The sequence below is a fragment of the Panthera uncia genome, chromosome B4 (genome assembly GCF_023721935.1).
Source record: "Panthera uncia isolate 11264 chromosome B4, Puncia_PCG_1.0, whole genome shotgun sequence".
NCBI lineage: Eukaryota > Metazoa > Chordata > Mammalia > Carnivora > Felidae > Panthera > Panthera uncia.
Window position 1 is genome coordinate 92,539,076 of NC_064809.1, and position 18,537 is coordinate 92,557,612.

Genomic DNA, 18,537 nt, shown 5'->3' on the forward strand with positions numbered 1-18,537 from the left:
CCTCCTTCTCCTCCTCCTCCTCCTCCTCCTCCTCCTCCTCCTCCTCCCTGTCCCTTCCTTTTCCTTTCCTTCCCTTCCTTTTCCTTTCCTTCCCTTCCTTTTCCTTCCCTGACCCTGTCCCTTTTGCTTTTGCATTTGCGTTTGCTTTTGCTTTTCTCCTGCCCTGGATCAGATAATTTTTTGTTTCATCGTAGTACCCATTCCCAGACTGGTGCTGCATTTGGAGAGCAGACTATTAACGCTGTTACCTTTCTTCTTTTGCTTAAGTCATGTAAGAATAATTAGTATTTTCACTGATGTGTAATTTCTGTGTTGAAGCACACAAAACAAAAATGAAATTCTACATATTCATGTTTTCTCCTCTCTTTCTCTGACTGACCACACACACACACACACACACACACACACACACACATTGAGTGTGGGAAAATCTTGTATTAATGAGTGCATTTCTGTTTTCCTTTGAGGCATTTCATATATTTAGTTTTGCTTTCAAACAGTAAAGCCTCTTAAACAATATTAGCATATTTTTTATTCTGTACAGCTAATTTCAGTTTTGGAATTTTAGGAGTTTGTAATTGGGTTTTGATGATAAATGTTATACAAAACATGTCAAAATTAGACTTTGCTTTGTATGCATTGAGTTGATTTATGTGTGTGTAATTCGATGAGAGGTAACCCTGGTTGTGTCTGGTTATCTGGTTATTTTCTCCTGAAATTTTATTGTATTGTCTAGGTTTCATGCCATTTTCCCATGTTTATCCTTTCTTAGAGTTGGAATTCAGTAGTAATGGTCCTTTAAAGAGAATTAAATGTATTCTTCTTAACTTTTGCAAAACAAACTTTAAAAATTTCATCTGTGGAGTCATAATTTGCAGACTAAAGTGCTTTCTTCCACAATTACTTTTCTATTATAAAACTCCCCCCAAAAAACCACTTCTTCCTGTTAAAGACTACTTAGGGGTTTGGTGGATAGGCATGTGAGGTTCTAGTCCCTGAAATTACATTCAGAATTACAGAATAGCTTTTATGAGATCCACCAGGGAGTACATTACTAAAGAAGATTAAGTATGTTCTAACAAAATAATAAACCCTTTAAAAATATCTTTCTGTATTTCACACCTACAGAGATGAATAGTCCCAAAACATATAGCAAAACAGTGAAGCTGTCATCAGAGTGTTGTTCATTTTTAACTAAATAGCTTTTTCTCAGACCTCAAAAGGAAGAATGGTTAAATCGTTGAGTTTCTTAAAAATTTAACAGGGAACCTCAGATATAAAGCAATTATTAAATAAATTTGGTTATTAAAGACTGCAGCATGTCAGTTTACCCTTTGCTGATAAACAGTAGTAACTACAGTATTTCAATTTGAAATGAGAAGTAAAAGAAATTGTTTATTTCTTATTTATAATTGAAGAAAATACCCTTATTTGTAATGAGTATACAAGACAGATGTCAAATTTGATGTCTTTCCCCAAAATTTTTGCAAAAAGATGTAGTCACCATGTATTCAAGTCTTCACAGATGTCTTCCATCATGACATTTCAGTTTACTTTGGACTACAAAGTACCACTGGGGGAAGACACATTGACTTTAAATAACCTAGTTAGTTGATAGCTGTGGAAACTCCATAGAGGTCATCCTAAGGAAACAAAATTAGCATGGGGGCGTCTGCCTGGCTCAGTCAGTAGAGCATGGGAATTGATGCTTGATCTCAGAATTGTGATTTTGAGCCCTATGTTGGGTGGAGAGATAACTTAAAAAATAAAAATAAAGAATGGGGGCGCTGGGGTAGCTCGGTTGAGTGTCCAGCTTCAGCTTAGGTCATGATCTCCTGGCTTATGAGTTCAAACCCCACGTTGGGCTCTGTGCTGACAGCTCAGAGCCTGGAACCTGCTTCAGATTCTGTGTCTCCCTCTCTCTCTGCCCCTCCCCTGCACACGTTCTGGCTCTCTGTCTCTCAAAAATGAATGAACATCAAAAACTTTTTTAGAATAATAATAGTAATAAAAAGAATGAATTGTGAAGACTATTGTCTAGTGCTGCCTTCAAAAAAAGAATTAACGCAAGGGTGCCTGCCTTGCTCAGTCAGTAGAGCATGTGAGTCTTGATATCAGGTTCGTGAGTTTGAGCCCTATGTTGGGTATAGAGATTATAAAACTTAAAAAAAAAAAGAATTAGCACAGACTTAGTAATTATTTGTATTGGCATGGGCTCAAAATTACTAGCGTTGGAGGTGATCAAGATTTAAAAAGCAAAAGAGTAATATAATAATAATCAGATTATATAACAAAAATCATAAATTTACACCAGGATGATGACTGAAACAATTATCTTACTGTTACAAGAGTGGGTACTTGTGGCTTGAGATAAAGTTTCCAGTTTGCCATTACATACTGACTTAAATAGTGCTGTATCTCAATAAATTTAGATTGTGAGTGAAGATGATATGCTCTGGAAAACAGATCATTTACACAGTGGATACAGTGATGACAGAGACAATAAGATTGAAGATGGATGTGAAGATTTTTAATAACTAAGCCCAAAGTTGAATTTAAAAACCATCTTTGTATGGGAAAGTATATATTGGGTTGTAATTTTTCAAGAATAAGTGATGTCTGTTTCTTTTATAAAGTAAGTGGAATTATTGCATAAGATTGGCTTTATTAAATTTCTCCTCTTATTTTATGTGCCTGGAAGCAAAAATTTAATACTGTAATTTTATAGTCAGATTTCCGACTTTTTCACATGCCCTGTTAGCCCTTCTGTAGTCAATCTGTTTCTTTATCTTAGCATTGCTTCCTTCATTTTCTTTTTTCCTCATAGGAGTTTGGTAAAGCATGACATTTTCTAAAATATTACTCTTGATAAAAGCAATATTTTTGTTTAGGTGACAAACAGCATGTTTGGTGCTTCAAGAAAGAAGTTTGTAGAGGGGGTCGACAGTGACTACCATGATGAAAACATGTACTACAGCCAGTCTTCTATGTTTCCACATCGGTCAGAAAAAGATGTAAGTTAATCAGTTATATTGTGTTTACTTACCAGTGTATGTCTGTGTCCTTCTGGTTCCTGAAAAATAGTATATGAATTGCAAAATACCGTCTTTATTTTTTTTTTTATTTTTTATTTTTTTATTTTTTTTTTTGGGACAGAGAGAGACAGAGCATGAACGGGGGAGGGGCAGAGAGAGAGGGAGACACAGACTCGGAAACAGGCTCCAGGCTCCGAGCCATCAGCCCAGAGCCTGACGCGGGGCTCGAACTCACGGACCGCGAGATCGTGACCTGGCTGAAGTCGGACGCTTAACCGACTGCGCCACCCAGGCGCCCCACAAAATACCGTCTTTAATCGAGTGACTGTATTTTAGGCCCAGTGCTACCCCCTGGGGATGCAATGGCCTATGGGAGCTTACATTCTAATGGGAGATAAAATGTCCTATAATTCTTAAGTTGGGATATGGTAATACTGTGGTAGGAAGTACTCAAAATCCTCTGGTAAACATGGTATTCTAGATTATCAGTTTTTTTAACTTGTGAAGTAACTTGTTTTAATATTAAAATATACACATAGAGTAGAAAGCAGATTTGCACAGATTTAAAGATGTAATGGCAAGATTTAGTGAAACCTTACCTTTGCTCTTTAATCTTCAGGGTGTAACCCTAAGCTTCAGTTAGTAAGAGTATCTCCTCTGTTCATCCGTAGAGATGCTACTATAGAAAAATTTTGGAAGAACTGTATTCGAACATAGATGTTATGTTATAGAGATGTGAATTAAGTGCTTTGGAAGGCTAGTAGTTCAGTAATCCCGTTTGGAATGAAAGGATTTCACACAGCCAAGTCATAATTAGCAAATTGATAAAATATTTTTAAATCAATTAATTGTTGTTTTCAAATTCTAGTAAGCCTCTTTAAATTATACACTATATACTACAGTAGTCAAACCAGTTGCATTTTTGTATTTGTACCCACCCACCCTTTTTCTCTTTTCAACCCTTTATAAACTTGGCTATTCCTAATTTCCCTACCTATATAACAATCTATTCTAGTTAATAACCTAATGGGATTGTTACTGATATTTAAAGCACTGATAAAATTCTAAGATCTGTAAGAAATGCTCTCATTTTTCATTAAAGTCGACCATTAGTAAATTAATTCCTGTGTCTTACAATCAGTTTTTACCCCCTCCTATTTTGATGCGACTCCCCTTTATTTTTGTTTGAAAATTGTGTCATTTTGGCAACAGTGTGTCAGTTGTGTTATTAGGACTCTTTTCAAAATATGTGGTGACTTCATAATTAGTGTGCAGTTTAAGAGCTGATAGAATAGTGTCATCTCATTAATTTTCTGTTACCTTACTGCTCTTCTGTTTGCTCTTGGATATAAATTATAATTGAGTTACGTTTTACTTAAGTTTCTATGTTTATGTCTTGGTCTTGTAGTTGAAGAATTTGGAATATCTTCCGGCTAATGTTGGTTGCAAAAACTGTAACACTAATCCACGTGTATATTACTATGATTGTATAGGGAAAGTTAAGTCTGATGAAAAAAAATGGTAGCAGAATATTACTTATTGAAGAAAAGCACTCATTCTGATTAGGAAGATATGAAGCTTTCAAACAAATCTGGAATAAAATATGTACAGAGAATGACAAAGATGTATGTCTTCCAGAGAACAGAAATGCTGTATATCCGAGGTTTTTAGTCACCATTATTAAATACACTCACATATGTTGGTTACCATTCCTGTTTAGTCATTTGTCACAAAAATAACACAATGATTTGCTTTAGAAAACTTTTTTTTTTAATTAGGAAGGTAATAAGACATAAGAAATTAGGCTCTAAAGCCTAACACTTATATGTGTTTGGATCTTGGCTTTGCCTGTTACCAAGGACTTCTCCAAGCCTCTGTTTTTTTCTCCTTTAAGCTGGGACAAATTTCTACTGTTGCTGATACTTTTTTTAATAACAAAATAGTACCAGAGGTATTATACAGATTTTTAAAAACATGCATGAGAAGGGAGAAGAAAAATTACCCATAATTTTGCTGATCAGGAATAATTTTCTGCTAAAATTTTGATTTAATACATTAAATATTTTTACTTTAAAAATGTTATCATGTAAATCTCGAACATATTAACATATTTTCCACTAGAAAGTTTGTACCAGTTTTTACTCTGAGCAACACTTTCCATGCCCTCAAAAATACCAGCTGTTACTTACCTCTAAGTCTTTGCAGTATACAGAAGAAACTTACTGTCTTAAAATATATTAAGACATTGTTAAATTTACACACATAGGCATGCACACACTCAAACACACATGGTAACATGTCTTTTCCACGTAGTTACTGGCCATTTGTATTTCTTCCTTTGTGGATTACCTATTTTTGTCCCATTTTCTATTTCTCTATTGAGATGGTAAGTCTTGTTTATTTGTTAGTGTTCTCCATAAATTAAGATTAATAGACCCTTGTGCTCCATTACAAATACTTTCCCAGTTTTTTTGGCTTACAGTTTAGGGAATGGTTTTTAAATGTAAAAATATCTATCATTCTTACTGAATTTGACTCCTCAGTGTTTTTATTTTTATGCTTTTATGTTTTTGAGATCATACTTAGACTTTTTCCAGCTATTTTCTTCTGGCATTTTTGTGCTTCATTATTCACATGTAACTTAGCTCCCTTAGAAATATATTTTAGTTTGAAGTGTGAATATTGGTGCCTAGATCTCCACCCAGCACTCCTCCCACCCTTTCAGGTTATCCAATATCCAGTTGTCCCAACACCATTTATAATTTAGATCACAGGTTAGAAAACTTTCCCATAAAGGACCAGATAGTAAATATTTTAGGGTTTATAGGCCAAGAGGCTAAATAAAGAATATTATGTAGGTATTTATATAACCATTTAAAAAGTAAAAAAAAAAGTTTTTTTTAGTTCACACACCCTACAGATAATAAGCTTTGTGCTGGATTTGGCCTGCAGGCAGGAATCTGCCCAACCCTGAGTTAGACCATTCATTTAAGGCTAATTGAAATCCTCCCTGCATATGTATTAATGTCTGATTGGGCCTGTTTCTAAACTCTTGTTCTGTTTCTCATGCTGATTCTGTGGCAGAACTGCAACATAGTTGAATTGCTGTAGCTTTATAGACAATTTTCACATCTTAGTCAGGTAAGGTCTTTCACATCCTTCTTTATAAAATATTTTTGACTATTGCACATTTATGCCTATGGTTACCTTCTTTTAGAAGTCTGGTGTCTGTCTTCTGTTGTTCTGATGCCATTTTTTAATAAGTAGGGTTTTATGGTTGCCATTTTTGTTACATTTTTCTCATTGGTTTTTACTGATAGAATAGTTTGTATTTATTTTATAACCAACTACCTTACAAAACTCTTACTAGTTTTTGTTGTTTGGGAACAGGGGCTCTGCAAGTCCTACTGTATGATTTTATATCTCACTCACATGATTTACTAACCAGGTGTCCTTGGGCAAGTTAGTCTCTTTGTGTCTCAGTTTTTTCATCTATAAGATAGGAATAACAGTATATGATTCATAGGTGGCTATAAGGATTGAATGAATAAACATATGCAAAACTTTCAGAAGACCAGATAGTAAATATTAAATAAATTTTGCTACTAATATGAACAATAATAATATTATTATTCCATTTGATTGTCTTGGGTTTTTTACATAGTTATGTATATCATCTGCAAATAACAATTTTACTATAAAACTATTGAGGAGAAAGCTTTTAAACGTAACAACGTAACAAATAGATGAGATAATTTTGTAATTTTTTTCTCTCTGGGAACAGTGAGAAAATAATTTCAAATTCTTGTTTATGATAAAGAAAAACTGACCAGTGATTGAGTGAATCTGTATGCCATTTATTTAAAAAAGTCCTGGGGCGGCTGGGTGGCTAAGTGGATCCAGTGCCGACTTCAGCTCAGGTCACGATCTCACGGTTTGTGAGTGTAGGGCTCTGTGCTGAAGGCTTGGAGCCTGGAGCCTGCTTCAGATTCTGTGTCTCCCTCCCTCTCTGCCCCTCCCCTGCTCATGCTCTGTCTCTCGGGAATAAATAAATGTTAAAATTTTTTTTAAAAAAAGTCCTAATGTACCCTATCCATATAGTATAAAATGTAAGTATCATATGCATGGTTGTAGAAGTATTTGGGAAGCTGTTCTTTATGTGATTGTGTACTAATTAAATTGCTAAGTAGTTCTTCAGGACTACTTATTTTCCAAGGCCTTTTATTTCAAGAGATGCTTGTGTATGGATATGTCTTTGTATAGAATGCTGAATTTGCTATTTTGATGTATAAACACCATTTTATAAATATTACAGATATGTTATTTAAGCGTTTTCATAAGATTAAATAAATTAGAGGTAGATATGGGCTTGGCTTCTTTTTTATTATAATTATTTTCTTTTTTAAAAAATTATTTTCTATTTGGGGACATTATGGAAGATGAAAAACATTCATATAAGATGTCAATAGACAGCTCTTTAGGGATAATATAATCTAAACAGCTTAGAGTTATTGTTGTTTAAATATATTTGTATTTGAATTGCTAGTCTATTTTCTAGTCCTGTGAGTCTGTGCACTCAATTGATAATTCTTAAGCATAATCATTTTAGAAGCACAAACTCACGGGAACTCCTTTTCCCTTGCTTTAATATATGCTGTAAAGACAAGAAATGTGACACCTGTTCCTTTTTAAAAAGCTCTTAAAACTGATAAGAGTAGGCCACTTTCTTATTTTGACAAACAGCAACCATTTTGAACTCATACCTAGCTTTTGTACTTGTGTTAGCCTACAGTAATTATGGCTGCTAGGATTTCTTTCAGACCAATTAATAACCAGTATTTCATTAAAACCTATTTATAAACTTGTATTATTATAAAATAAATTATTGTTGTCATCATCATTATTAGTATTAACTACATGTTGGAGTCCTGCTTGGCTGACTGTCCAGTTCATTAATTACACTCACATTCCTTTCTGCCCGAAGACCTTGGTGTCCTTTTTTTTGTTTTGTTTTGTTTTGTTTTGTTTTGTTTTGTTTGTTTTTCGGATCTTCACATGGTTCTGTCTATCATCTCTCACTGTATCTACTAAAATGCCTTCCCTGAGAAGAGGCCGTCTCTCTTTGCCTAAGTAGCTTTGTGTATACTATGAGTACTACTCCCACTGTATCCTTCAAGATTCTTTCTTGCACTTTCATAATCATAGCATCTCTGTATCTGAAATACATCTTCATTAATTGTTTATTATCCTCTCTACTCCATTAGAATTTAGGTCTAGTTTACTGCTGTGTTCTTAGAACACATATATAATAATGCATATGAGTTAGTAGGCTGTCAGTGAGTTTTTGTTAAAGAAAGGGAGGGAAAGGAGTTGATATTGAAAAATAGCAGTTAAGATTATTTGCAGATATTATTAGCTAAAAAAACTCAAAAATCACCTTTAAAACTTTAATTGAAAATATGAATGTGTATAAATGTGTGAAATTTTTATGACAGTGATAACCTGATAGAGGTAAATTAAGTAAATAATAAATAAATCAGACTATACTCTAAAGAAACTGGAATTAAATATCAAACCATTTGAAGGGAATGCTCTAAAATCCTTTACATTCATGGGCAGTCACATAATCTTCAAACTCCATATTTTAAAGATAAAAGCCTATTATTAAGGGGGGGGTTAAAATGATATACTTACAAGATATATCAAATTGTGATATATGTACAAAAAGAATCACAAAATGTTTCATCTCAATAATAATAATAAAAATTCATGGAGGGGTGCCTGGATGGCTCAGTTAGGCATCTGACTTCAGCTCAGGTCATGATCTCACAGTTTATGGATTTGAGCCCTACATCAGGCTCTGTGCTATCAGACTGCTTCAGGCCTGCTTCAGACCCTATGTCTCCCTCTCTCTCTGCCCCTCCCCTGCTTGTGCTCTCTTTCTCTCTCTCAAAAATAAATAAACATTAAAAAATATTTTTTTAATGTTAAAAAAATTCATAGTTAGAAAATGATATTTTATTTCTACATACTAGTAAGGAAGCTTTGTTTTTCATGGAAGAATAGCCAGTCTCTGAGGGAGTATTGAAGTAATTGCTGTAGAACTATATAATTAATTCAAACTTCATAGAAAACTATTTAGAAATGGATATTTAAAAACCTTTTAGAAATGTGAACATTTTTTGAATTAGTCATATGCCTTCCTATATATTTGGCTCTCGTCTAAAATTCAGATAATATTAAGATGTTCATTGCCATACTTTGAATTTGAATATTAAATGTTCTGTAGGAATTTACATTGACTCTTGTAGCATGCATTATACTTTTTGTAAATGCTCTTTTTAATATTGTTTTTATTTGAGAAAGAGCGTGCAAGCAGGGGACAGGCAAAGGGAGTGAGAGAGAGAGAATCCAAAGTAGGCTCCACACTCAGCACAGAGCCCAATGTAGGGCTCAATCCCCTGACCCTGGGATCATGAACTGAGCTGCAGTCAAGAGTCGGACACTCAACCAACTGAGCCACCCGGGCGCCCCCAACAGTGCTTTGTAAAACTTAATGTTTTAGTCAAAATTATTTGAAATAACTAGTAAACCCATAACTTGTTTTTATCTGATTCATAAGGTACAAGGTCCTGTGACTTATTGGCTATTTTAAGTTTTTCTGATTATTCCCTCTCTTCTTCCTTCTTATTTTGGTCTTTTGTGTTATCTTCTTACAGTTTTTCTTTTTGTGTCTGTTTGCTAGATTTTGCTCTGACTTCAGTGGTTTCATTTTTTAAACCGTACTGTTTTTAATTTTAAAATGTTCTTCAGATTCTGTCATAGGTTGAGAACTTCTTTTCTGTTATGTTTTTTTCCTGTTTGTAGATATATAGTCAAAGTTATACTTCTTTGTTACTTTTGTGCTGGATTAATAGCAGCATGTTAGGAACTGTTCTGTCCATACCTTTACGTATATTATACAGTGAATTTTTTTTAAGGATATTTAAAAACTTGTTTCAATTTTTAATTGCTTTTGTGATCAGGGAATTTTTATTTAACCAAAATTTCTTGCATTTTGAAGACATTTGTTATTAGAAAATAAATTCTTGACAAAACTGATTTTAGTGTTTAATATGTTTTGTGAGTGAAGGTACATTTATTGAAGGGAATAATGGAGAGGTGGTCACTGTTGAGAAGCAGAGAATAATTAACACCTTTGTGTTGTAATGGATTGCTGGCAGGAGCCACATTTGTTTATTATTAAATTTTTAACTATCTATCTATTTTCATATATATTTTTAAAACAAAAAATTTTTAGACTTTTTTTGGTCATGGATTTCAGAGTTGTATCTAGTAAATACAACTGTATCTTTTAAATACGGTGTCTATCGATTTTCTTAACATTGTATATAATAAAGGATTAAATGGGCTTTTTGTTGGGTCACGGAAATAATTAAATCACATTACTATTTCTTCTAGCTGCTTCCTGGTTTTTGTTGTTGGTTGACTGCAGTGTGTTTTATAGACTGAAAAATGAGAAAGACTGATTGAAATGATGGTTTTGGACTGGGAACATGGTAACCTTGTTGGTTTCAGCATTCTACTGATTGTGTGACATTTAATTTTTTTCTACCATTTCCCCCATCTGTGAACATAAGTTCTTATTTTGCCTGATTTGTGATGATGAACTTCTTTCTTTAGCTTCTTAGACAAAAATTAATATAAATGTAGGGTACTTTTCAATAAGTTCCCCAAAGGCTGAATGACCCTCTGCCTGCTGTTAAAGGGAGTCCTGCATTAGGAGGAAAATTAGATTATTAGCAGCAGTTGCTACCATTTACTGAGCACTTACTATGTGCCATATCTTATCTCATTTAATCTTCACTTCAACTCTATGAGGTAGGTAGTGTTACTTCCATCTTACAGGAAAGAAACAAAGGCCCGGCTCTCCCATAGGTAAGTGACAGCACCAGGATTCAAACCTAGATTTTTTTTTCTGACTCCAAAGCTGGGCTTATGTTGCATTCCCTACTGTAATGTGCCTATTGATCGAAAGTTTCACATTTTTCTAAGAAATTTATATTATTAACTTTCAGCATTTAAAATATATGTAAGTTTTCTGTTGTCTGTTAATTGTAGTTCTTGCTGTGCCATGGTACATTTCTTACACATTTTCTTTGCCCTTATAAATAGCATTTCTATCCATTCACGTTCCTTTATTGTGTGTTAATACATTTTTAGCACTGACATATTTCATGAAGCATGCTCTCAGAGTTTAAAAATACATACCATTAGGGACCAGTTTTATAAGAAATCAAACATTTGTATTTTTGATGTTTTGAGGCAGTCATTTTAATATCTGTTTGCATAGCTAATTAATGCTTATTTTACATGGATGTTTTGAAGGTTATAAACTCTTAAGTTTAATAAAACTACTTTCCTATTCCTGTAGAGTATCGTTAGTGCTAACTTTCTTCATGTTCTCTCACACATAGAGAAAATGGTAATATTTATTATGTCACACTGGTAAATGGGTCACCCTACTACTGCTCTTGGTCTCCAGTACTTGACTCAGGGAGCCATGCCCCTCTCTACCTTCATGCTGTGCCTCCCTCCCTCAGCCTCCTGCTGTTGTGAGGGCTGATATCTTGGCACATCTGTAATTTCTGTGGGTATGTAAACTTTGTGAGAAAGTGGACGAAAATGTCTCTTTGGAGTTATGTATTTAGTAAACATAATTTTATATTTAGTAAACAAATTTCTGGGAAAAGTAAAATTTTTAAGAGGTCCTTCTAAAATGTTCACATTGTGGATCATTCTGAGACATGTATTCATATTTTCCGATCTCTTATATTTGAAGCTTTTGGAAACTATTCTTTTACTTTTATTTGTACATTGATAACAGAAAATCATGATTTTAAGCATTTTATATAAGCCTTTTATCTTCTGTCACCAACTAAAGCTTTATTATATGTTACACATTTTCTTTGATTTTTTTTTTTTTTTTTTTTTTTTTTTTTTTGTAATTTGGAAATGAGCCTTTTAAGGTGCTTAAAATATTTCCAGTTAGTTGGCAACAGTAATGATGATGGTATCTAACAAAAGAACTTGATCAGGCATAAAATGCGTATTCTTTTAGTTTGATTGGTTAGATGGTGTACCCTCTGGATTTGAGAAGGAATATTTATAAGGTTTGAGGCTTTGTAAAAAATTTTTTTTCTATATTTAAATACTATTTTCTGAGTAGTGTGTTACTCAGCCTTACCTCAGGAGAGTGATGTATATCATTAGTTTAAAACTATCGTATGAAAGTTTTTGTGAATTTTTGAATAATTTGAACACCTCAGAATTTTGACATGAAAATAGCATGAAATGTGCATTGTAAATTCTCTATGTAAGTATTTCTACTTCTGATTCCCCTAATGTAGTCGATACCAGCACAGTTCTTCACTGGATACCAGAGTGGCCTGATAGTTCCCTGTCTGGTGACTCTTTACCCTCTTCCTTTTCTCTAAACCTCAACCATTTCAGCAGTTGCTTCTGCCCCGGAGTGCCTCTCTTTTATAGTCCCACTTCTGCTCTTCTGGCTTAGTAACTTATGTCTCCATACATTTTTGCTGTTGGAATTATCATCCTAGGGCACAGTTTGATCAAGTCACTTCCTTGTTTAATATTATTTTTTCTCTTTGTTGCCATAGGTGGTAGTCATCTGGCCCCAGCATATTCTTTTATTTTCCATTCTTCTGTGTATGCCCAAATGCGCATAGACGTATAAGCCCTACCTCCCTTCACTAATTACATGTTATGAAATCACTGGTGTTTTTTATTTTGTTTGTATTCTAATCCTGTCACTAACTTTCATCATACTTTTACTCACTGCGTATTCTCAGCCTGGAAGATCCTTCATCTGTACCCACATCAGATGTTACTGCTCTATAAAATATTCCTGTTACCTCACCCTCATTTAGAGTTATCTTCCTCTGGTGATACTTCAGAGCATTTACTGCATTGTACCTTAGAGTATAATTAGGTGTATAATTCATTCTCTTCTACTAGAGTGTAACTCTTAAGATGATATGGCCCAAGGTTTATATAGTTAAATTATTTTGGTGGTTGCTTAATATAAGAGAATACACAAACATACACTTAAGTGTACACATTTTTATTTACTCATTTTATCTACTTTGTGTATAGCACTGCCACATGCAGTGCCCAGTCTCTGTGAGGAAATAAAAAATGAATATATATAACATGTTCCATGAATATAACATGCCTTCAAAGAATTTATATTCTACTAGGAAAAAATGACACTGATGCAATAAATCGAAAGACGTTGATAAGTGCCAAAGTCACATCACTCACTCACTGTATACATTATATACTATGTCTATATATAGTATATGTAGTATATGTATATGTAAGTATTTTGTATATGTAACTTATAAGTTACATATACTTACAAGTCTATGTAAGTAATTTTGACTTGTCCTTTGGTATTAGGCCCTCTGCCCACTTACTATATGATTCTATGCGTGTTTGTTACATTTTTCTACCCATTTGATACACATCAACTATTTGCAAATATAAATGTTAGGAAATATTCTTACAAAATATAAAACTTTCCTACTTAGGTAATTTTACTTTCAACTTTTAATAAACTGAATTTAGAATTTAGCTTAGTATATTATCTAAGAATCAAGTAATTTCACTGACAAATGTATAGAGGCTGACTTTTTGAGATGCTGCCTTCATGGTTTTGTTAGCCTAGTTTTTTGTTTTTGTGTTTGTTTTAAGTGAAATAATGATGCTGCTGTAGTTTTATTTGGAGTAACTTGAAACAAAACTTGTAGTAATCAGAAATTGGTTTTATAGGTACATTTTGATTTCATCCAGTTGTGATATTTTCTCTAGAAACATGGAATTCATTATGTAATATTTGTTTTGTGATGTTTTGAAGAATGAGAAATGTGTGTTGACTCTCCCATTATGATATATTGTATAGATTTGTAAAGTGTAAATGCATTGCTCTGTGTACTTTCTTTACGCTCTAATATAATTAATTTGTTTCTAGATGCTGGCATCACCATCTACGTCAGGTCAGCTGTCTCAGTTTGGGGCAAGTTTATACGGGCAACAAAGTAAGAATTTTGTATTTATTCTGGGATACTTGATTTAAAACAAAAATAACTACCAAGTAAAGAACAACCAGTGCTGCCCTTGTGGGTCAGTTCTAGGATTTAAAAGAAAAGATTTTTAATTTTCAGTTTTCCTTATTTCACTCACATAGCAAAACTTATTATTTCAGACCTAATTCAAAATTTGTTGTTATCTGGATATAGGATAGATTGAAATTTATTTTTACATCTTTTGTATCTGTACATTCCTTTGTTAGTACAGTGTTTTTTGAAGAAAATTTTGCTAAGCAAATAAATAATAGACATTCTCTGTGTTTTCAGTTAGAGGAAGTTAAAACATTTTTTGTTTGGTCAGTTGAGTGGATTGTTTTGTTTGTGTTTTTTGGCTTTTTTATTAATGAAAGACCATAACAATTTGTGAAATGTTCTCTTTGTTTAGCACGTATTTCTTCTTTCACTTTAGCTCAGTCTGGATATAGAACATATGTTTTTGACTCACAGTTCAATGCTTTTTCCAAATATAAGATTGAATTTCTTTTTAAGTACGGTAATGCTTTTATAGCGCTTAGCACAGTGCCTGGCGCATAGTAAGCGCTCAATAAATGTTAGCTATGATTATCACATAAAATTTTTATAAAACTAAGTAATAAAATCTTCCAATTTTTTTCAAATTAATTGTCCACACTGTTAAATATTAATAAGATTTTATTATCTCTAATTTTCTAAGATTTTATTATCTGATTAATGTCAGAGACTGATGTCTCATCTCTCTTAATAGAAGGGGAGTGTTAAAAGGGATATAAATTCCCACCAAAGATTACAGAAATAAAGTAACTGGAGGAGACAGTATGCTCACTGAGGATCTTAAGCAGCTTCAAATAAAAATCAGTTATTTGATTTGGGACCCTTTCCCAGTATAATAAAAAGCAAAATTTTGATAGGTATCAGAATAGTTCATCAGACCACTTTATTGTTCAAATTTATTTTGAAGGTTAGCAGAGGGAGGAACTTATTTTGTTAGACAAATATAGTTTCCATCTACTTTATTCTTCCTTCCTCTTTTGCTGTGGGGTGCCACTTTGTTAATACAGAATTAGTAAATAAAATTATTAATTGCATATAGATATTAGCACTTTTCCTGTAGTCATGTAGAAAATATTTTTTAAAAAGCTTTACATTGCATAAAAGAGGTGTTGCTTATTTATCCACAAATGTTCATTCTAATTGTTGAGGGGATGTTATTAGCTAGTAATTTGTTTCATATTTAGCCTGCGTTTTAGTGTGAAACCTACTACTTTCACTGTTCTGGCAGTCTTTACCATGAAAATATCTAGTTATTTTAAAGCTACCCTTATCTCTATAGAGTAACTGCAAAGAACTTGCTTTGTTTTCTTTTTAAAGCCCACAATTTATCACAGCAGAAAGTAGATATGGAATGGAGAAAAATGATACTTGAGAAGCTAAGGTTATTTATGAAGGAGAATGGCAATTATTTTACAGTATAATCAGCTATATGGACTTCTAAAATCTGCTGTAATTTTTTACCCTGCAAATGTGAAATTGTAATTGGGTTAAGATATGGAATGGGTTAATGTTTGAAATATAGTTTTTTATTGGTATCAGATACTTAATTAACTTCTTTATGTGTGTAAAATGGTTGTGTTAATTATTAAGAGTATACAAAGATTAATGAATGAACAAAGTTGTTTTCATTAGATAAAGTATTTTGTACTTGGTCATTTAAAAAGAAATCACGTATGACAGATATTTCCTGTTGGAATTTAGTATAGTATATGGCTGTATTCCTCCTGTAGCATTGGCGAACCAGCATTTTCAATGCATGGCTCAGTCTTTTAACTAAGACATTGTAGGTATTAGTCTACAGAAAAATCGACCCTTAGGTCAACTGGAACTGAACTGTCTCAAGTCAGGGTACAGTTATTCCTTTCCAGGGTACAGATCTAGAAGGTACAACTAGTGAAAAAAAGACGGGCTGGATTCCCAGTCTCTGTTCATTAGGATAGACCCGAAAGGGCCAAATATGTCATTTAGCTGCTAAGTAGTCTGAACACACACCTTGTCAGAGAGAACACCAGCTACCCTGTGGAACTTGAGGCTCTGGGTTTCAGTAGTATAAATTAGTCAGAATGTTAATACTTGAGAAGCTAACCTCAATAAAGGATAGTGAGATAGAAGGAATAGTAAGTGGGATAGATTAGTGACATTCTTCTTATGGTAACTAATTCTAATTGTGCATTAGGCTTGATATAACTTGCCTCCAAAGTGTATTAAATACTACCATTCACTCTGTATTCAGATTGGCAAAGTTCAGCAGGAATTTGTACCATTAAAATGGAGGTCTACCATCTGTTTTGTGTTCTTTTTTTAATTTTTATTTCTTTAACATTTATTCATTTCTGACAGAGACAGGGCGTGAGTAGGGGAAGAGCAGAGAGAGAGGGAGATGCAGAATCGGAAGCAGGCTCCAGACTCTGGGCTGTCAGCAGAAAGCCCAATGTGGGGCTTGAACTCATGAGCCATGAGATCATGACCTGAGCTGAAGTCGGACATTTAACTGACTGAGCTACCCAGGCACCCCGTGTTTCGTGTTCTTGATGATTACAGAGGTTAGAGGTGGAGAAGGAAGAGTAGCCTCCAAAATTGACACTCACAGAGATTAAACAAGGGAGGACGTTCCTCTTGGAATGGATACAGGCCTGGTGAAGCCTACATTTTGCCTGATTTGTGTGGAAGTAATTGTGTAGTACATAAGGGTACCTAGAAGATGCTGGACTAGGGGCTTGTATGGTCACAGGTTCCAGTATAGTCTGACTGTATCCAAGTAGGTAACTTACTTTTCATCTACGAGTTCATGTGAATACTGTGCATTAAATGATAGCTATAGAAGCTATTGAATGGAATCTTGTGTTCAAGTTGCATAATGTTCTCTACTTGTCATCTTTGCATGTGTAAGATTTTGGGTATGCCTCATAGGTTTAAAGACCCCCTTGGGCTTCCCAAAGCTACCAACTAGTTTGGAATTAACAAGGAACCAGGAATTAATCTCTCCGCAATATTCAGTGCATTGAAATTAAATTGTAGTAAAGTTGGAGTGACTTCTTCTTTCTTACCAAAAAGATTTAGAGCTTTGGAGAATTGGACAGAAGGGAAACTACTATTTACTGAGTGCTTCCTATATGCCTATTATCTTATAGGCACATAGGTTAACTAGCTCTCAGGATGAATCCATGATAAATATTTGTATCTGAATTCTCTGAGGACCTGGGTCATTTGCTGGGGAAAGAAATAAATTTGTCTTTCTGGGATCTGGACTCCTGACTTGAGAGCAGTTGGCACATTCTCATGCTTTGAACAATATCCTCCTGTTTTAAGAACACCTAGATGAAGGCTGTTTTGTTTTGTGGAGAACCAGAGCACAGGTGGGTGATTGAGAAGTGGTGCTGTTGACAGTGTATTTAGGCAGATGACACATTTCAGAAAATTATAGGACCATTTAACAGACACTTGAATTAATACTGAATGCTCTGGGAGTTCTTGTTCTCAAGCACATGTTATAGTTGGGGCGGTCAAGACATTTATATGTAAAATGTTACATAACAGCCTACAATGCTAATACATAGGTTAAAAAGTATTGTGTTGAATGGTATGGACAGATTTAGGGTTTAGAGAGAAAAAAGCACAGTAAGCTTCAAAAAGAAGATAGGAATTGAGTTTAATTGGAACTTACTGAGTGCCTACCATAAAATGAATGGCATAATGTTGCCTAGTGCAGATGTGTGGTAGAAGAGGTCATTCTGCTGTATATACACTGTAAGTACAGTGTACCTACTGCTGTGATGTTACTGCCTTTATTTATTACATGTCTTTACTGCCTTTGTATCCTCTGTATTCTGTACATCTCAGGCACTCAGTAAATGTTTATAGAATGCATGTTGAGCAAGCTATAGTTAATCTGGTAGATAAGTACACAAGGTATTTTATTACAAAGCAGAGGAGGAAGGACCGAGTTTTCTAGCTATTTCAGAGGTGGGAGTAATCACGTATCTTGGAGAATGATCAGGAAAGCATTTACAAATGAAGTCATGTTTAACATTGGCCTTAAACAGACTGTGGGGTAAGGTTGTTCTAGTGGTGGGAGCAACACCTACAGCATGGGGTAATTTGGGGGCAGTCTAGTTTATCAAGGCAAGGGAAACCTCTTAGGCTATTACGTTGGTTTCATTCAAGAAGTATGATCTTTATAGTTCTGTGGGATATATCTCAAGATCTTTACCATTTTTCAAGGTCAAGAACACAAGCATACAGTTTTCCTGCAGAAAACAACGATTTTGTGAAAACCATTACTTCATTAGACTGTAAGTTTA

The 18,537-nt window shown here is 34.0% G+C and overlaps 1 protein-coding gene across 5 annotated transcripts in view; it reads left to right on the forward strand.

Annotated features, from left to right (window-relative positions):
- The window catches only part of CNOT2 (CCR4-NOT transcription complex subunit 2), a 131,550-nt gene that overhangs the window by 82,896 nt on the left and 30,117 nt on the right, over nucleotides 1-18,537 (forward strand). For 4 of the 5 annotated variants that reach the window (XM_049627410.1, XM_049627409.1, XM_049627411.1 and 1 more), the window contains 2 exons: nucleotides 2,892-3,014; nucleotides 14,089-14,155. In XM_049627410.1, the coding sequence (XP_049483367.1) occupies nucleotides 2,892-3,014; nucleotides 14,089-14,155 (190 nt within the window). Of the gene's footprint in view, nucleotides 1-2,891; nucleotides 3,015-14,088; nucleotides 14,156-15,449; nucleotides 18,529-18,537 lie in introns of those variants that run through there. The other variant, XM_049627413.1, reaches the window with a different exon arrangement.